Source organism: Cololabis saira, chromosome 5 (assembly GCF_033807715.1).
Source record: "Cololabis saira isolate AMF1-May2022 chromosome 5, fColSai1.1, whole genome shotgun sequence".
Lineage (NCBI taxonomy): Eukaryota > Metazoa > Chordata > Actinopteri > Beloniformes > Belonidae > Cololabis > Cololabis saira.
Genome location: NC_084591.1, coordinates 1,609,541 through 1,634,540, shown reverse-complemented (window position 1 = coordinate 1,634,540; position 25,000 = coordinate 1,609,541). Strand labels below are relative to the sequence as shown.

Below are 25,000 nucleotides of genomic sequence, written 5' to 3'. Positions count from 1 at the left end.
CAACTAGAATATGGTGTAAAAGTTAATTTATTTCAATAATTCAACTAGAATATGGTGTAAAAGTTAATTTATTTCAATAATTCAACTAGAATATGGTGTAAAAGTTAATTTATTTCAATAATTCAACTAGAATATGGTGTAAAAGTTAATTTATTTCAATAATTCAACTAGAATATGGTGTAAAAGTTAATAAAAATACGGTACAAATCGTGTCCCGTATTAATTCAATACGGGACGCAACATTTTTTTCAGGACAATTCCGTATTTTACGGGACGGGTGGCGACCCTAGCTGGTGCTGGTGTTGGTTCTGGTGCTGGTGTTGGTTCTGGTTCTGGTGCTGGTGTGTGTACAGTCTGCAGACTCTGCAGCTGCTGCTGAGCTCACACACCCAAGTCTCTCAGGGAACATTGCTGTATGAAGTTCTTCAGTGTCTGTTCAGAATTCAGAGAACACACTCATACAAATATTGTGCTTGATCTACTTAAAAACATAAGTCAACTTTTTGCATGAGATTATTATGTAGCTCAAGAAAGACTAGTCTTTGCATTTTAATACATTTTGCAAGTACAGTCAAAATGTGGACATTTTTAAACGTAGACTAAAAACTCATCTCTTTGGTCTGGCTTTTATGTAGCATCACATTTTATAGTTTTAGTTTTATTCCGTTTAAAAGTTTTTAAAGGTATCTGTTTTATTTATTTATCTATCTCTTATAATGTTTTTATTATTTTTATTGTTGTGGACTGATTTTTTTTTTTTTTTTTTTTTTTTTAGCCTTAATCCTTGAACCTTTATCTTTTTATAAATTTTATATATTTTATATTGTATGTCAGGGTGCATTGGTCTCCCAGTTTTTATCTTTTTGGTCTCCCAGTTTTTATTTGTTTATTATGCTTATTTTTCAATCAAAATGTCAAAGCACCTTGTATTTCATGTACCTGGACGAAAGGTGCTATATAAATAAAATTTGATTGATTGATTGATTGAACTTAAAGCAGCACTACGTAACTTTTCCACCTTAATCTAATATTTCATCATCATCATTGTGATGGAACATCAACTTCCAACAGGTTTAATTTCTCCTCTGTCCTGGTCTGAGGGGTAATATAATAATAATAATAATAATAATAATAATAATAATAATAATCTGTATCGCCTTCACTGGTCTATGTAACTTTGAGGAGCATGGTAGGAACCCTTCACACTAAAAACGTCTGTTCACTTGGTGAAACAGAAAAGCGTCCCGTCTTCTATCAAAACAAATGCAGCGACGGGACAGGAGTTTTCTGGCAGTACACGCTGGTGCATCATGGGAAACGTAGTGTTCTTTCTGGTAAAGCACTACCGCTTTTGTCCAAAAGATGCCGCCAAACTCAGAAAAGCTGAAAGTTACGTTGTGCTGCTTTAATTGTGTTTATTTATCAAGTTTAATTTATTTATCAAAATTTAGTTGACTTTAAAAAGAAAAAAAAAGAAAAAAACTGGAAAAAAAGAAAAAAGGAACAAAAAAAGAGAAAAAGAAAGGAAAAAAAGATTAAGAATACAAATCTTGTGCGAAAAAGTTGCCTTAAAGTCGAAATATTGAGGAAAAAAGTCAAAATTCCATGAGTAAAATTGAAATTTTGAGAAAAAAGGCGAAATTTCGACTTTATTCACGAAATTTCGACTTTATTCTTGAAATTGTATTTCAACATTAATCTCGACATTTCGACTTTTTCCTCGAAGTGCACAATAAAAAAAAATCTTCCCCTCAAATATTTTTTCCCCTGCATGGCCCTGATACTCTTACGTCATTTTTAAAGCTGCTAAACTGCAGCTGATTTTTTTATCAGCTGCAGTTTATTTATTTTATTTATATTAAAGTGGTATTAAAGGGTAGTTTTTATTTTACTTTTACACAAATATAGGCTTAAATGGGCCTACAGTTCACAGTTTAATTTATTTCAAAGTACGCCTACAAATGCACACTGCACTGTTGTTATATTTAGGGGTTGTAACAGCTAAAATTAATAAAAGATGAAAACTTTTAAACTCTGTTATTTCGTGCGGCTTTATAGAAGTGGTTTTGATAAAAAGGTTGCGGAGCCGTGCCCTAAAGCAGCGGTTCCAACCTTTCCTCCCTGTTCCTCCTACTTGTGTCTAAGACCAGCCGGGCCCCCGACCCGTACGTACCAGCAGCAAAAGAGTAAAGGGATTCGTTACAAACCATTAATTGAAAAAATGAACATTAATTATGTTTTTTTTTATACATTTCTCTTTGGTTTACCCTGTATACATATGACTTTGTTTTTCTCACCTTCATTTTGTGTCACCAATGTATAAAATACACACAAAAAATAATTGCAAGGACATAAAAATATTTCTGAAAAATGTCTCTTTTAATATGAGAGCAACATTTTTTTTAACATTTTTCCTTTAACAAACTGTCGGAGTAGTAGTATAATTAAATGTTGAATAATGATATAATAATACGTTTTTATCCTGATTAATAACTTAGTATTTTAAAATGACCAATATATTTCTAAGTGGGTTTATACAGACTTGGATTACAGTATTCCATTAGGTGTTATTATGATTTTTTTATTTATTTAATATGTGTAAATGTAATTTTTACAACTGCATATCCTCAAAGCAGACAAAGTTTCGCGCCCCCAGAGATCTCTGCCCGGACCCCAGGGGGGGCCCGGGCCCCAGGGGGGGAGACACTGGTCTAAAGGTTCTGGAGGCTTCTTTCTTTCTTTCTTTCTTTCTTTCTTTCTTTCTTTCTTTCTTTCTTTCTTTCTTTCTTTCTTTCTTTCTTTCTTTCTTTCTTTCTTTCTTTCTTTCTTTCTTTCTTTCTTTCTTTCAGGCACATTTCTTTCTTTCTTTCTTTCTTTCTTTCTTTCTTTCTTTCTTTCAGGCACATTTCTTTCTTTCTTTCTTTCTTTCTTTCTCTCTTTCTTTCTTTCAGGCTCATTTATTTCTTTCTTTCTTTCTTTCTTTCTTTCTTTCTTTCTTTCTTTCTTTCTTTCTTTCTTTCTTTCTTTCTTTCTTTCTTTCTTTCTTTCTTTCTTTCTTTCTTTCTTTCTTTCTTTCTTTCTTTCAGGCACATTTCTTTCTTTCTTTCTTTCTTTCTCTCTTTCTTTCTTTCAGGCTCATTTATTTCTTTCTTTCTTTCTTTCTTTCTTTCTTTCTTTCTTTCTTTCTTTCTTTCTTTCTTTCTTTCTTTCTTTCTTCCTTCCTTCCTTCCTTCCTTCCTTCCTTCCTTCCTTCCTTCCCAAATTCTTACCGTGGGGAATTTTTTTGACGGTTTATCGTGAACGGTAAAATATCGTCCATTCCTAGTTCTGGAGGTCCTGGAGGTCCTGGAGGTCCTTGAGGTCCTGGAGGTCCTGATCTCCAGAATCCTCCGCTGACGCCTGTTTTTACGTTCACATTGACTTTTCTCGGCTCGAGTCATTCTCTCCTAATCAATATTAACTTCTACTTCTCACACCGGAGGAAATACCAGCATGTAATATATTTAGTTTTGCCTCTTTCCTCCAACTCTTCCTTCTCTGGTGTTTCTGCTGCATCACTGTTAATCGGACAAAAGTTTGACGTTTGTCCCGTATTTCTCCTCCTTTACATCATTATTAATAGTTGGAATCGTGTTTAGGTACCAGGGTGTTTGTTAGTAGTGGCGGTGGTTGTAGTGTTAGTAGTTCTAGTAGTAGTGTTGTGGTTGAATGTGTCTCCACATGAGGACGATGGTCTGGTTTCTCCGGAGGTGGCAGGTTGGTAGTAATAGTAGTGTTGTGGTTGTACCCTTCTTCCCTGTACACCAGGCAGTTACAGCGGAGAGCCACGACCATTTTAAATGATAGTTTACACCCTTTGCACAGTGAATTTCAGTTTCTCCCCTCTGGACGGAGGTTGTTAGTCCCATTTTGTAAAACAAAACGTTATAAAAACAGCTTTGTTCCAGCTGCAGTAACACTGGTGAACAAGCTGTAGTTTGCACAAAAGTTGCACAAGTCACTTTTCGGAGCACGATGTATTTTACAATGTTTTTATCTTATTGCTCTTATCCATTCCTAACTTGGAGGAAATTTTGCTCTTGGTGTTTTAATTCTTTTTTAGCCTCATGTCTTTTATTTCTTATATTTATTTCATGAACTGCAGCACTTTCTGTCGAGCCGAAGCTGTCTCTTGTTTTATGTGTATTTGTTCTTCTTAAATGTCTTGTTCCTGAACTGATTGTATGTTTTCTGCTGCTTGTTTTAACTCTCGACTGCAAAACCAGTTTACCCTTGGGTATCAATAAAGTAACCCGAACCTGAACCTGAACCTGTAGCACTAGTCGTGGTGTTGGTAGTAGTAGTGTTAGTAGTGATTGTAGAAGTTGTGGTAGTACTGGTAGTAGTGTTGTGGTCTCCGGAGGTGGCAGGTTGGTAGTAATAGTGTTGTGGTTGTAGTACTAGTCGTGGTGTTGGTAGTAGTAGTGTTAGTAGTAATGGTGGTATTACGGTACCATGGTATCACACTATGGTATAATGGTGGTAATGCTAGTAGTATTCATAGTACTAATAGTAGTGTTGTGGTTGTAGTAGGTTGTCGCCCCCCGGTGGCTGCAGGAACCTCTGCACCTGTAGAGTCCAGTGGGAGAACCAGGTCTGGACCAGGTCTGGACCTGATCCAGCAGGTCTGGTGGAGTCCAGGTCCAGGTCCAGGTCTGGTGGTCCAGGTCCAGGTCTAGGTCCGGGTCTCTAACCAGGTCTGTTTTCTTGCAGCACTTCAGGGTGGAGGTTTTGTTCAACGGGAGGAAACACTCGGTCCTGAGGAGGAGCAGCGAGTTCCAGACGCTGCACAGGAAGGTAGTTCCCCCTCATCACTGGCCTCCCGATACGATACACGAGGTCCCGATACGATACACGAGGTCCCGACACGATACGATACACGAGGTCCCAACACGATACGATACACGAGGTCCCAACACGATACGATACACGAGGTCCCAACACGATACGATACACCAGGTCCCAACACGATACGACACACGAGGTCCCAACATGATACGATACACGAGGTCCCAACACGATACGATACACGAGGTCCCGACACGATACGATACGATACACCAGGTCCCAACACGATACGATACACGAGGTCCCAACACGATACGATACGATACACCAGGTCCCAACACGATACGATACACCAGGTCCCAACACGATACGACACACGAGGTCCCAACATGATACGATACACGAGGTCCCAACACGATACGATACACGAGGTCCCGACACGATACGATACACGAGGTCCCAACACGATACGATACACGAGGTCCCAACACGATACGATACGATACACGAGGTCCCAACACGATACGATACGATACACGAGGTCCCAACACGATACGATACACGAGGTCCCAACACGATACGATACACGAGGTCCCAACACGATACGATACACGAGGTCCCAACACGATACGATACACGAGGTCCCAACACGATACGATACACGAGGTCCCAACACGATACGATACACGAGGTCCCGACACGATACGATACACGAGGTCCCAACACGATACGATACACGAGGTCCCAACACGATACGATACGATACACGAGGTCCCAACACGATACGATACGATACACGAGGTCCCAACACGATACGATACACGAGGTCCCGACACGATACGATACACGAGGTCCCAACACGATACGATACGATACACGAGGTCCCAACACGATACGATACGATACACGAGGTCCCAACACGATACGATACACGAGGTCCCAACACGATACGATACACCAGGTCCCAACACGATACGATACACGAGGTCCCTTTACGATACACGAGGTCCCAACACGATACGATACACGAGGTCCCGATACGATACGATACACGAGGTCCCTTTACGATACACGAGGTCCCAACACGATACGATACACGAGGTCCCAACACGATACGATACACGAGGTCCCTTTACGATACACGAGGTCCCAACACGATACGATACACGAGGTCCCAACACGATACGACACACGAGGTCCCAACACGATACGATACACGAGGTCCCAACACGATACGATACACCAGGTCCCAACACGATACGATACACGAGGTCCCAACACGATACGATACACGAGGTCCCAACACGATACGATACACGAGGTCCCGACACTATACGATACACGAGGTCCCGACACGATACGATACACGAGGTCCCGACACGATACGATACACGAGGTCCCGACACGATACAATACACGAGGTCCCGACACGATACGATACACGAGGTCCCGACACGATACGATACACGAGGTCCCGACACGATACACGAGGTCCCGAAACGATACGATACACGAGGTCCCAACACAATACGATTCACGAGGTCCCAACACGATACGATTCACGAGGTCCCAACACGATACGATACACGAGGTCCCAACACGATACGATACACGAGGTCCCAACACGATACGATACACGAGGTCCCAACACGATACGATACACGAGGTCCCAACACGATACGATACACAAGGTCCCAACACGATACGATACACGAGGTCCCAACACGATACGATACACGAGGTCCCAACACGATACGATTCACGAGGTCCCAACACGATACGATACACGAGGTCCCAACACGATACGATACACGAGGTCCCAACACGATACGATACACGAGGTCCCAACACGATACGATACACGAGGTCCCAACACGATACGATACACGAGGTCCCAACACGATACGATACACGAGGTCCCAACACGATACGATACACGAGGTCCCAACACGATACGATACACGAGGTCCCAACACGATACGATACACGAGGTCCCAACACGATACGATACACGAGGTCCCAACACGATACGATACACGAGGTCCCAACACGATACGATACGATACGATATACGAGGTCCCAACACGATACGATACACGAGGTCCCAACACGATGCGATACACAAGGTCCCAACACGATACGATACACGAGGTCCCAACACGATACACGAGGTCCCAACACGATACGATACACGAGGTCCCAACACGATACGATACACGAGGTCCCAACACGATACCATACACGAGGTCCCAACACGATACGATACACGAGGTCCCAACACGATACGATACACGAGGTCCCAACACGATACGATACACGAGGTCCCAACACGATACGACACACGAGGTCCCAACACGCTACGACACACGAGGTCCCAACACGATACGATACACGAGGTCCCAACACGATACGATACACGAGGTCCCAACACGGTACGATACACGAGGTCCCAACACGATACGGTGTACGAGGTCCCAACACGATACGATACACGAGGTCCCAACACGATACGATACACGAGGTCCCAACACGATACGATACACGAGGTCCCGACACGATACGATACACGAGGTCCCGATACGATACACGAGGTCCCGATACGATACACGAGGTCACAACACGATACACGAGGTCCCGATACGATACACGAGGTCCCGACACGATACGATACACGAGGTCCCAACACGATACGATACACGAGGTCCCAACACGATACGATACACGAGGTCCCAACACGATACGATACGATACGATACACAAGGTCCCGATACGATACACGAGGTCCCAACACGATACGATACGATACACGAGGTCCCAACAGGATACGATACACGAGGTCCCAAAACGATACGATACACGAGGTCCCAACACGATACGATACACGAGGTCCCAACACGATAGGTCCCGATGATACACGCGGTCACGATACGATACACGAGGTCACGATACGATACGATACACGAGGTCCCGATACACGAGGTCCCAACACGATACGATACACGAGGTCCCAACACGATGTGATACACGAGGTCCCAACACGATACGATACACGAGGTCCCAACACGATACGATACACGAGGTCCCGACACGATACGATACACGAGGTCCCAACACGATACGATACACGAGGTCCCAACACGATACGATACGATACACGAGGTCCCAACACGATACGATACACGAGGTCCCAACACGATACGATACACGAGGTCCCAACACGATACGATACACGAGGTCCCAACACGATACGATACACGAGGTCCCAACACGATACGATACACGAGGTCCCAACACGATACGATACACGAGGTCCCGATACGATACGATACACGAGGTCCCGACACGATACGATACACGAGGTCCCAACACGATACGATACACAAGGTCCCAACACGATACGATACACGAGGTCCCGATACGATACGATACACGAGGTCCCAAGACGATACACGAGGTCCCAACACGATACGATACACGAGGTCCCAACACGATACGATACACGAGGTCCCAACACGATACGATACACGAGGTCCCAACACGATACGATACACGAGGTCCCAACACGATACGATACACGAGGTCCCGAAACGATACGATACACGAGGTCCCAACACGATACGATACACGAGGTCCCAACACGATACGATTCACGAGGTCTCAACACGATACGATTCACGAGGTCTCAACACGATACACGACGTCCCAACACGATACACGAGGTCCCAACACGATACGATACACGAGGTCCCAAAACGATACGATTCACGAGGTCTCAACACGATACGATTCACGAGGTCTCAACACGATACACGACGTCCCAACACGATACACGAGGTCCCAACACGATACGATACACGAGGTCCCAACACGATACGATTCACGAGGTCTCAACACGATACGATTCACAAGGTCTCAACACGATACACGACGTCCCAACACGATACGATACACGAGGTCCCAAAACGATACGATACACGAGGTCCCGATACGATACGATACACGAGGTCCCGACACGATACGATACACGAGGTCCTGATACGATACGATACACAAAGTCCCGATACGATACACGAGGTCCCAACACGATACGATACGATACACGAGGTCCCAACACGATACGATACACGAGGTCCCAACACGATACGATACACGAGGTCCCAACACGATACGATACGATACACGAGGTCCCAACACGATACGATACACGAGGTCCCAACACGATACGATACACGAGGTCCCAACACGATACGATACACGAGGTCCCGATACGATACACGAGGTCCCGATACGATACGATACACGAGGTCCCAACACGATACGATACACGAGGTCCCAACACGATACGATACACGAGGTCCCGACACGATACGATACACGAGGTCCCGACACGATACGATACACGAGGTCCCGACACGATACGATACACGAGGTCCCGACACGATACGATACACGAGGTCCCAACACGATACGATACACGAGGTCCCAACACGATACGATACACGAGGTCCCAACACGATACGATACACGAGAACACGATACGATACACGAGAACACGATACGATACACGAGAACACGATACGATACACGAGGTCCCAACACGATACGATACACGAGGTCCCGACACGATACGATACACGAGGTCCTGATACGATACGATACACGAGGTCCCGACACGATACGATACACGAGGTCCCAACACGATACGATACACAAGGTCCCGACACGATACGATACACGAGGTGCCAACACGATACGATACACGAGGTCCTGATACGATACGATACACGAGGTCCTGATACGATACGATACACGAGGTCCCAAAACGATACGATACACGACGTCCCAACACGATACGATGTACGAGGTCCCAACACGATACGATACACAAGGTCCCGATACGATACACGAGGTCCCAACACGATACGATACATGAGGTCCCAACACGATACGATACACGAGGTCCCAACACGATACGATACACGAGGTCCCAACACGATACACGAGGTCCCGACACGATACGATACATGAGGTCCCAACACGATACGATTCACGAGGTCCCGATACGATACACGAGGTCCCGATACGATACGTTACATTTATTTACTTATTTTAAATGGATACTTGCTTGTATGTATGGATAATGGTTCCTACACATGGATGTATGGATAATGGTTCCTACACATGCATGTATGTATAGATAATGGTTCCTACACATGGATGTTTTGATGTATGTATGGATAATGGTTCCTACACATGCATGTATGTATGGATAATGGTTCCTACACATGCATGTATGTATGGATAATGGTTCCTACACATGGATGTTTTGAAGCCAGCCCTACTGGGAACTGTTCCTGCAGCTCAGGAAGAAGGTCCAGACTCCAGACTTCCCCAGTAAGAGGAACCAACACCTGAGAACCAAACCTGCGGAGCAGAGGAGGCAGGAGCTGGAGGCCTACGTGCAGGTAATAGATTACTTTCAGGTATTACACCCAGGTAATAGATTACATCCAGTAATAGATTACACCCAGGTAATAGATTACTTTCAGGTATTACACCCAGGTAATAGATTACACCCAGGTATTACATCCAGGTAATAGATTACGTCCAGTAATAGATTACATCCAGGTATTACACCCAGGTAATAGATTACACACAGTAATAGATTACATCCAGTAATAGATTACATCCAGGTAATAGATTACATCCAGGTAATAGATTACATCCAGTAATAGATTACATCCAGGTAACAGATTACATCCAGGTAACAGATTACATCCAGTAATAGATTACATCCAGGTAATTGATTACGTCCAGGTAATGGATTACATCAAAGTAATGGATTACATCCAGGTATTACACCCAGGTAATAGATTACAACCAGTAATAGATTACATCCAGGTAATAGATCACATCCAGTAATAGATTACATCCAGGTAATTGATTATGTCCAAGTAATGGATTACACCCAGGTAATAGATTACTCCCAGTAATAGATTACTCCCAGTAATGGATTACGTCCAGTAATGGATTACTCCCAGTAATGGATTACATACAGGTATTACACTCAGGTAATAGATTACACCCAGGTATTACACCCAGGTAATAGATTACTTTCAGGTATTACACCCAGGTAATAGATTACGTCCAGTAATAGATTACATCCAGGTATTACACCCAGGTAATAGATTACATCCAGGTAATAGATTACATCCAGTAATAGATTACATACAGGTAACAGATTACATCCAGGTAATAGATTACATCCAGTAATAGATTACATCCAGGTAAGTGATTACGTCCAGGTAATGGATTACATCAAAGTAATGGATTACATCCAGGTATTACACCCAGGTAATAGATTACAACCAGTAATAGATTACATCCAGGTAATAGATCACATCCAGTAATAGATTACATCCAGGTAATTGATTATGTCCAAGTAATGGATTACACCCAGGTAATAGATTACTCCCAGTAATAGATTACTCCCAGTAATGGATTACTCCCAGTAATGGATTACATACAGGTATTACACTCAGGTAATAGATTACACCCAGGTATTACACCCAGGTAATAGATTACTTTCAGGTATTACACCCAGGTAATAGATTACACCCAGGTATTACGTCCAGTAATAGATTACGTCCAGTAATAGATTACATCCAGGTATTACACCCAGGTAATAGATTACACCCAGTAATAGATTACATCCAGTAATAGATTACATCCAGGTAATAGATTACATCCAGTAATAGATTACATCCAGGTAATTGATTACGTCCAGGTAATGGATTACGTCCAAGTAATGGATTACACCCAGGTAATAGATTACATCCAGGTATTACACCCAGGTAATAGATTACACCCAGTAATAGATTACATCCAGTAATAGATTACATCCAGGTAATAGATTACATCCAGGTAATAGATTACATCCAGTAATGGATTACGTCCAGTAATGGATTACATCCAGTGATGGATTACTCCCAGTAATAGATTACTCCTCTGTCCAGGACGTCCTCTACCTGAATGAAGACGTCCCTCAGCTGCTGCTGGACTTTCTGCACCTGAAACACTTTCACACCGGAACCAAGATCAGCAGCATGGAGTAAGTTCTGGACCTGGTTCTGGTTCTGGACCAGGTCCTGGTTCTGGACCTGGACCTGGTCCTGGACCCGGTTCTGTCCCGGTTCTGACTGCTGCTCTGGTTTCAGGTCTCTGGACGAGCTGGACAGTCAGGAGGACGGGTGAGGTCTCCGGTTCTGGACCCGGTTCTGCAGCGGCCACTTCCCCCCGCCGCTAACGCTGGGAACGCTAACTTTAACAGGATTAGCAGCTAACCTGAACCTGATTAGCAGATAGCTTGAACCTGATTAGCAGCTAACTTGAAGCTGATTAGCAGCTAACTTGAAGCTGATTAGCAGCTAACTTGAACCTGATTAGCAGCTAACTTGAACCTGATTAGCAGCTAACTTGAACCTGATTAGCAGCTAACTTGAACCTGATTAGCAGCTAGCTTGAACCTGATTAGCAGCTAGCTTGAACCTGATTAGCAGCTAACTTGAACCTGATTAGCAGCTAACTTTAGCAGGATTAGCAGCTAACCTGAACCTGATTAGCAGCTAACTTGAAGCTGATTAGCAGCTAACTTGAAGCTGATTAGCAGCTAACTTGAAGCTGATTAGCAGCTAACTTTAGCAGGATTAGCAGCTAACCTGAACCTGATTAGCAGCTAGCTTGAACCTGATTAGCAGCTAACTTGAACCTGATTAGCAGCTAACTTGAACCTGATTAGCAGCTAACTTTAGCAGGATTAGCAGCTAACCTGAACCTGATTAGCAGCTATCTTGAACCTGATTAGCAGCTAACTTGAACCTGATTAGCAGCTAACTTGAACCTGATTAGCAGCTAACTTGAACCTGATTAGCAGCTAACTTGAAGCTGATTAGCAGCTAACTTTAGCAGGATTAGCAGCTAACCTGAATCTGATTAGCAGCTAGCTTGAACCTGATTAGCAGCTAACTTGAACCTGATTAGCAGCTAACTTGAACCTGATTAGCAGCTAACCTGAAGCTGATTAGCAGCTAACTTGAACCTGATTAGCAGCTAACCTGAACCTGATTAGCAGCTAACCTGAAGCTGATTAGCAGCTAACTTGGTTAACGGGTCAGGGTTAGCGGTTCAGGGTTAGCGGGTCAGGGTTAGCGGGTCAGGGTTAGCGGTTCAGGGTTAGCGGGTCAGGGTTAGCGGGTCAGGGTTAGCGGGCCAGGGTTAGCGGTTCAGGGTTAGCGGGCCAGGGTTAGCGGTTCAGGGTTAGCGGGTCAGGGTTAGCGGGCCAGGGTTAGCGGGCCCGTCTAACCCACGGGTGCTGGTTCTGATTCTGGTCTCTGTTTGTTCCAGTCTGCAGTTTCCCAACCAGAGGGTGGTGGGTTTCCTCCGGGACCCGTACGTCTCCACCTGCAGGACAGGTAACACGGCGCTCGCTAACCGCTAACTCCAACGGCTGCTGAAGAGTTAGCTCCTCCTCTTTGGTCTGGTCCTGGTCCTGGTTCTGGTCCTGGTTCTGGTCCTGGTTCAGCCCTGGTTTCTGTCTTGCAGGACTCCCGGACCTGGTTGTGGGCGGAGTCCTGCAGGGATTTTACCCCCGAGACGTCCGGGTCAGTTTCACCGTCTCCACGCAGGCCTGACCCCGCCCCCAATCCGGACCCGCCCCCCAAATCCTGACCCCGCCCCTCCACATGTGGCCTGTTCCACCCGCCGCTAAAGCTGGGAATGTTTGTTAACTTGAACCTGATTAGCAGCTAACTTGAAGCTGATTAGCAGCTAACTTGAAGCTGATTAGCAGCTAACTTGAACCTGATTAGCAGCTAACTTGAACCTGATTAGCAGCTAGCTTGAACCTGATTAGCAGCTAACTTGAACCTGATTAGGAGCTAGCTTGAACCTAATTAGCAGCTAGCTTGAACCTGATTAGCAGCTAACTTGAACCTGATTAGCAGCTAACTTGAACCTGATTAGCAGCTAACTTGAACCTGATTAGCAGCTAACTTGAACCTGATTAGCAGCTAGCTTGAACCTGATTAGCAGCTAGCTTGAACCTAATTAGCAGCTAACAGCTAACACATGTGGCCTTAGCCCCGCCCCCACACGCAGGCCTAAGCCCCGCCCCTAGTACTTGGCCCCGCCCCCACCCAGGCATAAGCCCCGCCCCTCTACGGTGAAAGAACCACACCAGCTTTGAAATTAGAGAAATAGACGTGTGATGTCAGTAACTTTTTAATGTTTGTTTGTTTTTTACAAAAAAATGCTCTTTTACATGACTCTTACTGGAATAATAAAGAATCCAAACCGAGGTCTGATTGTCTTTGTGAACCTGACTTGAATAGTTCCTACACTTTAACCTGGTTGTTTTGGCTGTTTGACGCTCCTGTGAGTCGTCACTCGGAGCCCCGCCCCTCCGTGCTGATTGGCTGAGCAGGTTTAGTGCTGGAGACGAACGGCCGGGACCAGGGAGGTGATTGGTGAGTCTAAAACATGGGCTGAAAATCTAGATTTTTAGGGCCCGAGCACTGACGGTGTGAAGGCCCTATCGTATCTGTAGGAGTAATTAATTTTTTTCCCTTCTTTTGACAAAAGGAGGGCCTTTTTCCCCCCTAAACGTGCCCCAAAAGTCCCCAAATTTTGCACCAAGCCAGTCCTGGAGAAAAATGTTGTTTTTTTTTTGTTTTTTGTTTTAACCTTGTCTTAATATGTACATATATATACGCATACACATACGTAAATATACACATACAAACCCAGTGATATTTTTTTTTGGGGAGGGGGTGACATAAGCAGGAACACACGGAGACACACGTCAAGCACTGGAAATCTGCAACAAAAAAAGCGTGCGTGCGTGCGTGCGTGCGTGCGTGCGTGCGTGCGTGCGCGCGCATTTGTAATAAACCAAACAAAGCTCCACCTGAAGTGTATCTATAGGGGGGGGGGGGGGGGGCAACCCCGCCACCCGCGAGACCAGAGGCCGACAAGGAAGAACCTGGAAGAACCCGCAACCCACCACCAGCGAGAAGGGTTTTCTTTGCGATACATAAGGCAGTGAGAACCCGGTGTGTCCAGTTAGATTCCATTTGAATATCTCCCAAGTGACCTAATATACATACCGTGGGGCACACTGGGATTCTGTAGTTGATCCATGTGGATAAATCCTCACAAATCTCCTTCCAGAACCTCTGTACCGGTGTACAGAACCATAAAGCATGCATATAATTATCTGGGGTGTTCTCTGTGCACTGTGAACAGATATTAGAGGTGACAAAGCCCATCTGGAACATACACAGTATAGTGTATTCTATGAAGAACTTTGTACTGTATAAGTTGTAAGTTTGGGTTCTTAGTCATAGTAAACGTATTTAAGCATATTTGTGACCAAGAAAACTGGTCGGTGTTAAGAGAGAGATCCGCCTCCCACTTGGAGATCGGGAGAGAGACTGACTCGTCCAGTTTAGACACTAACCTGTAGAGTTTTGATAACAACTTTAAAGTGCTTAGATTCAATAAATCTGTTATCTTAGCGGGAAGTTGTAAATCTAATTGGCTAATTTTATATGTTTTATTTATTATGGCCTTAAGTTGTTGATACTCTAAAAATGTATTCCTGCTAACTCCATATTGAACAATAAGTGTATTGAAAGGTACAAACTGTCCTCCTACAATTACGTGCTGTAAGTACCGTATTCCTTGATCTCTCCATTGAACAAAGTTTACCATCTTTTTATCATTTTTCACGATGTCTGGGTTGTTCCATATGGGTGTACGGTCACATGGAAAAAGTGAAATTCTAGCTACTTTAAGAAATTCCCACCAGGCTGTCAGAGTTGTGCTAATATTAATGCTTACATTTATGCTGTTTGATGCTTTGACTAATAAATGGTAAATCTGCCCGCGGGCCCCCTCGGCCGCCGCCGGGGGGCGGGCCTCGCAGGCGGTGGGTTGCCTCCCTCCTACTTCTCCCCTCTGTGGGGTTGCCGGTGGCCTGGGTTCCGGGCTCTTCCGTGTTGGCCTCTGGTCTCGCGGGTGGCAGGGTTGCTCCCCCCCCTGCCCCACTATAGATACACTTCAGGTGGAGCTTTGTTTGGTTTATTACACACACACACACACACACACACACACACACACACACACACACACACACATAGCCACTCAGTCACCACACATACACAGCCACACAAACATATACATACACACACACATAGCCACAAAGACATGTACACACACACGTACACACACACACACACACACACACACACATACATATACACAAACATACACAGCCACACAAACATATACATACACACACAGACACACACACACACACACACACACACACACACACACACACACATAGACATACACACTGACTTGTTCACCTGCATGCTGGCTCTGTAGTTTTTGGGGTTAGTTCGCGGTAGCTTAGCTCAGACTGCGATCAGATCTCAAGATTTGGGTCGATTGCTTTTCGTGTTTTGGTCGGCTCCGTGCCGGTTTCGTGTTTTGTTTGTGGTTTTTTGTTGCAGATTTCCAGTGCTTGACGTGTGTCTCCATGAGTTCCTGCTTCCTGGATTGGCAGTGGATGTCACCCCCCCCACCCCACCCCCCAAAAAAATTTTTTAAAAAAATCACTGGGTTTGTATGTGTATATTTATGTATGTGTATGCATATGTATGCATATATATATGTATATATATATATATATATATATATATATATATATATATATATATATATATATATATAAAATGTAGTAATAATGCACATATATATACCTTTGGTTTCTACCTTCATGGTATCAATCATTAATATGTGTGCAGACAAGAAAAAAAAATAAATGAATAAAAAAAATAAATGGTAACTCTGAGATTTCTAGTTCGTTGCAAAACACTTGTTCTGATTCCAGCCATTGACTATCTAAAGGATGATCTTTTGACCATTTTACGATATACTGTAATTTATTGGCTATGAAGTAATACTGAAAATTAGGTAACTCTAAACCTCCATATTCTTTGGATTTTTGCAATGTATTTAAACTAATACGTGGTGTTTTATTTTTCCACAGAAATTTTGATACATATGAAACCAATGATTTAAACCAGGAAAGAGGGGGTTTGCATGGTATCATTGAGAAAAAATAATTTACTTTTGGTAAAACCATCATTTTAATGGTGGCTATTCTACCCATGAGTGAAATGGGGAGAGAGCTCCATCTGGAAAGATCATCTTCTATTTTCTTTAAAAGCTGAACATAATTTAATTTTATTAACTCTGACAGCCTAGGGGAGATGTTTATGCCTAAATATCTAATGTTCCCTGATTGTAATTGAGTATTGGTTATATTCCTAAAATTGCAGTTAACACACAAAACAGTGGATTTAGACCAATTAATAGAATAATCAGACAGAGATGAAAATCCCTCTATAAATGCAATTGTCTGTGATAGTGAAGATCGTGAGTTCTGGAGGAAGAGGAGTACGTCATCCGCATAAATATTGCAAATAATGAGGGAGAGAGAGGGCAACCCTGTCTAGTGCCTCTTTGCAAGGTAAAACTTGTAGAGATTTGATCATTTGTCTTTACACGTGCCTTGGGAGAGCTGTATAATATTTTTATCCAGTCAATGAAAGATTCGCCAAATCCAAATTTATGTAAAGTTGCCAATGGAAACTTGCAGTTGACCCGATCGAATGCTTTTTCAGCGTCTAAGGATATAATAGTAGTTTCCTGTTTGTTGATATTTGAATAATCTATAATATTAAGTAATCTACAAATATTAGTAGAGGAATGTCTACCTTTAATGAAGCCTGTTTGATCCGGATGTATAATAGAAGGGGTGACTCTTTTCAGATGTTCAGTAAGGGCCTTGCTAATTATTTTAAGGTCTACATTTATTAATGATATTGGGCGGTAGCTCGATGGGAGCAAGGGATCCTTGTCCGGTTTTAATAAAAGACTAATATTAGCAGAGTTCATATTTAAGGGTAAGCTTTTATTCTACCTAAAATTTAAGATAATTTTATAAAATGTTGGTGCTAATATGCTCCAGAATTCTTTATAGAACTTGGCTGGGAAGCAGGTTAATTCGGCAGGTTAATTTCTCCAAGAAACTCATTGATGGATTGGTCAGATGGCTCAATTTGCGATGAATATAGTTTATAGTAAAAGTAAAAAGCTGGGTGGATCAAATAAATGATCCACCCAGCAATATTTCTGCTGATTGATCAACATGTACAGCCCCCAATATCACTCCAGTGAACACTAGTAATATCAATACTACCATAATACCAATACTACTAATATTAATTGAGTAATAAAGCAATGTATTAATTTGATCTGGTAAAAAGCTTTAGCCAACGAACAATCATGTTAAATAACTGTGATCTCAATATCCATCAAAAATAACAGTGATTGAGTGCGTTTAGATGGGAAGTTTAATTCCTCTTTAATTCGGAATTAAAATTAATTTCGATTTAAAATGAGTAAAAATGACCATATAAACACCTAATTCCGAATGAAAATGGCCATTCCAAATTAAACTTAATTTAGTGGCCACAGCAGGTCTGGTGCCTCCTGGTGGTCTGGGGCCTCCTGGTGGCCACCAGGGGGCCCCAGACCTCCTGGTGGCCACCAGGAGGCGCCAGACCTCCTGGTGGCCACCAGGAGGCGCCAGACCTCCTGGTGGCCACCAGGAGGCCCCAGACCTCCTGGTGGCCACCAGGAGGCCCCAGACCTCCTGGTGGCCACCAGGAGGCCCCAGACCTCCTGGTGGCCACCAGGAGGCGCCAGGTCTGGCGCCTCTGGTAGAGGTCTGAAGAATCTCCAGTAGTTTTGAACCGACTTTAATATGTTTATTTCTGCGTTAACGTTTGAACCTGGAGGTGAGATGGACTCGCTGTTGGACCCCTAGTGGCCAGTCCAGGAAATGCACCCTAGCTGCTCGGTAGAGGGATTATTGATCCAGGATTATTGATCCAGGATTATTGATCATGGATTATTGATCCAGGATTATTGATCATGGATTGACAAGAAGACAAAGGCAGAGGTGAAAAGTGTCTCTTTATTTCTCTGTTCAGGTAATAATGAACTGAACTGTTGGTTCTTTAACACAATATGAGTCGAATCGTTTTCATCATTTAAATATAACAAATATCAAAACACAAAAACATCAAAGTGCAGTAAAAAGTGAAGGTGGGCGGAGCCAGAAGCAGGTGAAGCAGGTGATGCAGGTGATGCAGGTGATGCAGGTGATGCAGGTGATGCAGGTGAAGCAGGTGAAGCAGGTGATGAACCTAAAGCTGCTGCTACTGTCGTTATTCTAGTTTAAAATGGCTTAACAAAAATCCTAGTACTGTATTGTCCCGAATATAAGACGACCCTGATTATAAGACGACCCTCTTTTTCAAGACTCAAGTTTGAAGAAAGACTTTTTCAACACCAAATTCAATTTTTATACAGAAAATATTGACAGTACATCTGAAACAAATGATTATAACAGTATATTCAAGAGAAAAAGCCTGTTATTTTGACTCATTCAAATCATCATCTTGAAGTTTGCATCATAACTTCTTCAACCAGCTTTTCTCCAGATTGTCGCTACGTTTCTCCATTTTCTGTTATCTCTTCTTTTCTTTTCTTCTCTTTTCTTTTTTACAGCTGTTTTTATTTTTCTTCTTCGTGCCAGGGGTTCCTTTGGTCTGGGGAGTTAAGTTCAGCATCCGCTTTAAAGATATCTGGCTCCATCTAGTGGTGTAAATGGGTATAACGTCTAGACCCCGAATGTAAGACGACCCACTTTTTCAGTCTGATTTCAATGCAGAAAACACCGTCTTATATTCAGGACAATACGGTAATCACCTGAGAGGGGGCGGGGCCTAGTAAACACCTGAGGGGGCGGGGCCTAGTAAACACCTGAGGGGGCGGGGCCTAGTAAACACCTGAGGGGGCGGGGCCTAATAAACACCTGAGAGGGGGCGGGGCCTAGTAAACACCTGAGAGAGGGGGCGGGGCCTAGTAAACACCGGAGAGGGGGCGGGGCCTAGTAAACACCTGAGAGAGGGGGCGGGGCCTAGTAAACACCGGAGAGGGGGCGGGGCCTAGTAAACACCTGAGAGAGGGGGCGGGGCCTAATAATCACCTGAGAGGAGGCGGGGCCTAATAATCACCTGAGAGGGGGCGGGGCCTAGTAAACACCTGAGGGGGCGGGGCCTAGTAAACACCTGAGAGAGGGGGCGGGGCCTAGTAAACACCTGAGAGAGGGGGCGGGGCCTAGTAAACACCTGAGAGAGGGGGCGGGGCCTAGTAAACACCTGAGGGGGCGGGGCCTAGTAAACACCTGAGAGAGGGGCGGGGCCTAATAAACACCTGAGAGGGGGCGGGGCCTAGTAAACACCTGAGGGGGCGGGGCCTAGTAAACACCTGAGGGGGCGGGGCCTAGTAAACACCTGAGAGGGGGCGGGGCCTAGTAAACACCTGAGAGGGGGCGGGGCCTAATAAACACCTGAGAGGGGGCGGGGCCTAATAATCACCTGAGAGGGGGCGGGGCTTAGTAAACACCTGAGGGGGCGGGGCCTAGTAAACACCGGAGAGGGGGCGGGGCCTAGTAAACACCGGAGAGGGGGCGGGGCCTAGTAAACACCTGAGAGGGGGCGGGGCCTAGTAAACACCTGAGAGGGGGCGGGGCCTAGTAAACACCGGAGAGGGGGCGGGGCCTAGTAAACACCTGAGAGGGGGCGGGGCTTAGTAACGCCGCTGAGGACAGGCTGTTGCCACGGCGACAGATTCAGAGTTTTGGTTACGGCTGCACACCAACTACACACAACTACACACCGCTGCAAACAACAACCAGCCCGCAGCTCCAAACTACCAAAGATCAAAGGTTCAGGTGTGTGTGTGTATACGCGTGTGTGTGTGTGTGTGTGTGTGTGTGTGTGTGTGTGTGTGTGTGTGTGTGTGTGTGATGGGAAGTGTTGGTACCCGGAGGGGTAAGAGGGTCTTCTTTTGATTTTTTTTCTCCTCCTTTTCCCTGCATGGACTGACTGAATGTGATTTGGTGATTTGTTTTGGTATTGTTTATTGTTTGAAGTAGATTAGTTTATATTCCATAATGGGTCTTTTCTCCTTCGGGGGTTTTTCCTCCTTATCTATGATAGAGTAGCTAGACCAGGGGTCGGAAACCCAAAATGTTTTGGAGCCGTGTTGGACCAAAAACACAAAAAACTAATATGTCTGGAGCCGCAAAAAATGAAAAATCTTGTATGTATAAGCCTTAGAATGAAGGAAAATGGCGAAAGGCGAAATCAAAATGTTGAGAAAAAAGTCGAAATGTTGAGCAAAAAGTCGAAATGTTGAGCAAAAAGTCGAAATTTCAAGAGAAAAGTCTAAATGTTGAGATTAATGTTGAAGTACAATCTTGAGAAAAAAGTCGAAATGTCGAGATTAAAGAGGAAAGGAAGAAGGAAGAAAAAAAGAGGAAAAAATGAAAAAAAAAACTGAGAAAAAAGAGAAAAAAAAGAAAAAGAAAAAAAGAAGAAAGGGAAAAAAAATTTAAAAAAGAAGAAAAAAAGGAAGAAAAAAGGTCAAACATTTTTGAAAAATTCTCCAGGAGCCACTAGGGCGGCGCTAAAGAGCGGCGAGTTGCCGACCCCTGAGCTAGACAGATTGAGTCTTTGACCCTCCCTTTGTCTAGTGGAGGGAGGGGTTTTGGCTCTTCTGTACCCGAGACCCATGATCCTCTGTCGGGGTTTCTTTAACTCCCACGTTGGAGACAGGGTGTGCGTTTGTGCTAGCGTTTGTGCTAGCGTTTGTGCTAGCGTTTGTGCTAGCGTTTGTGCTAGCGTTTGTGCTAGCGTTTGGCTGGTGCGGGACAGAGCATAAAGGTCACGGGGTATGTCAGTGCAAAATGCCCTATTTTTTTGTGGTTTAGCATAAAATGCTAAAAAGGCTGGAATGTAATGGGAAATGTTGGTACAACTGTCTGTTTCCTGTTTTCAGGTGAACATTCTGATGCCGAGGTCGTGTTCCTTTGACACAGAGCCTGGCACGGTTGCCAGGGCGATATTTTGTCTAGTTTCCAGCTTCTCAACTATAAGATAAACCAGAGTGGCTCCGTTCATGAATGTACATTTCCTTCTTTTCATTAAAGCATCAGAAAGACTGAGGTTCCTGACATTCATTTTTAAACAACAACTTTTGCACCACATGTGTTCATGTGAGTGTGTGTTTGTGTGTGTGTGTGTGTGTGTGTGTGTGTGTGTGTGTGTGTGTGTGTGTGTGTGTGTGTGTGTGTGTGTGTGTGTGTGTGTGTGTGTGTGTGTGTGTGTTCATGTGAAGGATGTGTTTCACGTATCCACATCACAAGTCGGGGTCTGGGAGTTTCAGGTTTCCACGTAGACCTGATCCAGGACCAGATCTGGTTCTGGATCAGGTCCGGTTCTGGATCAGATCTGGTTCTGGATCAGATCTGGTTCTGGATCAGATCTGGTTCTGGACCAGATCTGGTTCTGGACCAGATCTGGTTCTGGACCAGATCCGGTTCTGGATCAGATCTGGTTCTGGATCAGATCCGGTTCTGGGAACCACCATCTCCGGTGTCCTGGTTACGGTTGTCAGGGGCAACAGACGGAGCAGCTTCCTCTGGTGTGCTGCCCCCCGGTGGTGGGAGGGGGGGGTGCAGGACTGGCTCCGGGTTCTGGGGGGGGGGGTCTGGGGGGTCTGGGGGGGTCTGGGGGGTCCCCGGGGGCCCCCGGGGGCCCTACTGGTCGCAGCCCAGCAGCTCCAGACGCAGCGTGATGCGGCCGTGCCACTCCCACGGCAGGATACGAACGTAGCGGCTGAAGAACGGAGGCTGGAAGACGTTCTGCTGGTGGACGTTGTTGTCCCGGTTCCCGGGGAAGACCTGGACCAGAGAGACCAGGAGACCAGGAGACCAGTTAGACCAGGAGACCAGTTAGACCAGGAGACCAGTTAGACCGGGTCCCAGATCTGCTACGAGCTGGATTAAGTATAACACAGTATAAATGACTCTGGTGCACGTAGCTTTTGGCACGTAGTTTGTAGATCATAGCAAGTAGCTCATAGCTCATAGTAAGTAGCTTGTAGCACGTAGCTCATAGCTCGTAGCAAGTAGCTCGTAGCACGTAGCATGTAGCTCATAGTACGTAACACAAAACAAGTAGCTTGTAGCAAGTAGCTCTTAGCTCATAGCACGTAGCTCATAGCTCATAGCAAGTAGCTTGTAGCACGTAGCTCATAGTACGTAACACAAAACAAGTAGCTTGTAGCAAGTAGCTCTTAGCTCATAGCACGTAGCTCGTAGCACGTAGCTCATAGCTCGTAGCAAGTGGCTCGTAGGACGTAGCATGTAGCTCATAGTACGTAACACAAAACAAGTAGCTTGTAGCAAGTAGCTTTTAGCTCATAGCAAGTAGCTCATAGCAAGTAGCTTGTGGCACATAGCTAGTAGCATGTAGCTCATAGCTCATAGAACGTAGCACAAAGCAAGTAGCTTGCAGCAAGTAGCTCTTAGCTCATAGCACGTAGCTCATAGCTCATAGCAAGTAGCACGTAGCTCATAGCTCGTAGCAAGTAGCTCGTAGCACGTAGCATGTAGCTCATAGTACGTAACACAAAACAAGTAGCTTGTAGCAAGTAGCTTTTAGCTCATAGCACATAGCTCATAGCAAGTAGCTCGTAGCAAGTAGCTCATAGCAAGTAGCTCATAGAAAGTAGCTCGTAGCAAGTAGCTCGTAGCAAGTAGCTCATAGCAAGTAGCTCGTAGCAAGTAGCTCATAGCAAGTAGCTCATAGAAAGTAGCTCGTAGCAAGGGTCCCCCCTGATGAGCCTGGTCCTGCTCAAGGTTTCTTCCCTCCTAAAGGGGAGTTTTTCCTTGCCACTGTTTGGCTTAAGGTTTTTCTCCCACTAGGGGAGTTTTTTACCTGCCATTGTTTATGTAATATCTGCTCGGGGGTCATGTTCTGGGTATGGGTCTCTGTAAAGCGTCTAGAGACAACTCTGTTGTATTAGACGCTATATAAATAAAATTGAATTGAATTGAATTGAAGTAGCTCGTAGCAAGTAGCTCATAGCAAGTAGCTCGTAGCAAGTAGCTCATAGCAAGTAGCTCGTAGCAAGTAGTTACTAGTTCATAGCACGTAGCTGGGAGATGCTACATCCTCTCATCCAACCAGGTTTTTATGTTTTTACTCAGACGGCTGCAGAACCAGGAACCTAAACCTGAACTGGGTGTCTGCAGGTGAATGTGGGCGTGTCTGCAGGTGAATGTGGGCGTGTCTGTAGGTGAATGTGGGCGTGTCTGCAGGTGAATGTGGGCGTGTCTGTAGGTGAATGTGGGCGTGTCTGCAGGTGAATGTGGGCGTGTCTGCAGGTGGATGTGGGCGTGTCTGCAGGTGAATGTGGGCGTGTCTGCAGGTGAATGTGGGCGTGTCTGCAGGTGAATGTGGGCGTGTCTGCAGGTGTGGGCGTGTCTGCATGTGAATGTGGGCGTGTCTGCAGGTGAATGTGGGCGTGGCCACACCCACCTGGTCCTCCCCCGTGTCCCGGTCCTGCACCGTGGTCCAGGTCCGCCCGTCGTCGCTGTGAGACACTTTGAAGGACGAGACGAACTGGACGGAGCCGAAGTCCTTGGCCCCCTGAGTGATGACGCCGGTGACCCTTTTAGGGGACAGCAGGTCCACCTGGGGACAGAGAGGGAGGTGAGACCGGAACCTGGCCAGACTGGCCCCGCCCCCACCCAGGACCCGCCCCCACCCAGGACCCGCCCCCACCCAGGACCCGCCCCCACCCAGGACCCGCCCCCACCCAACTCCAGCCACTGGGAGCGGTCGTTGCTCCAGACGTTGGTCTTGCCCGTGCATGTAGCACAAAGCTCATAGCACTTAGGTCATAGCACATAGCTCATAGCAAGCTCGTATCACGTAGCTCATGGCACGTAGCTAGTAGCATGTAGCTCATAGTACGTAGTTCGTAGCAAGTAGCTCATGGCACGTAGCTCGTAGCATGTAGCTCATAGTAAGTAGCTTGTAATACGTAGCTCATAGCAAGTAGCTCGTAGCTCATAGCAAGTAGCTCGTAGCAAGTAGCTCATAGCACATAGCTCGTAGCA

At 45.1% G+C, this 25,000-nt stretch overlaps 2 protein-coding genes across 3 annotated transcripts in view; one reads left to right on the top strand and one right to left on the bottom strand.

Annotated features, from left to right (window-relative positions):
* The window catches only part of snx22 (sorting nexin 22), a 15,345-nt gene extending 1,163 nt beyond the window's left edge, over window positions 1-14,182 (top strand). Inside the window, exons 2-7 of one of the 2 annotated variants that reach the window (XM_061720763.1) lie at window positions 4,753-4,836; window positions 10,188-10,292; window positions 11,844-11,938; window positions 12,045-12,077; window positions 13,231-13,298; window positions 13,429-14,182. In XM_061720763.1, coding sequence (XP_061576747.1) covers window positions 4,753-4,836; window positions 10,188-10,292; window positions 11,844-11,938; window positions 12,045-12,077; window positions 13,231-13,298; window positions 13,429-13,517 — 474 coding nt within the window. In that variant the 3' untranslated portion in view covers window positions 13,518-14,182. The remainder of the gene's footprint in view (window positions 1-4,752; window positions 4,837-10,187; window positions 10,293-11,843; window positions 11,939-12,044; window positions 12,078-13,230; window positions 13,299-13,428) is intronic. The other variant, XM_061720765.1, reaches the window with a different exon arrangement.
* Window positions 14,183-20,327: 6,145 nt separating this feature from the next.
* Window positions 20,328-25,000, bottom strand: part of LOC133443651 (lactadherin-like) — a 43,522-nt gene continuing 38,849 nt past the window's right edge. The window contains 2 exon segments of the mRNA XM_061720755.1: window positions 20,328-22,774; window positions 24,417-24,572. Of these exon segments, the coding sequence (XP_061576739.1) occupies window positions 22,631-22,774; window positions 24,417-24,572 (300 nt within the window). The 3' untranslated portion in view covers window positions 20,328-22,630.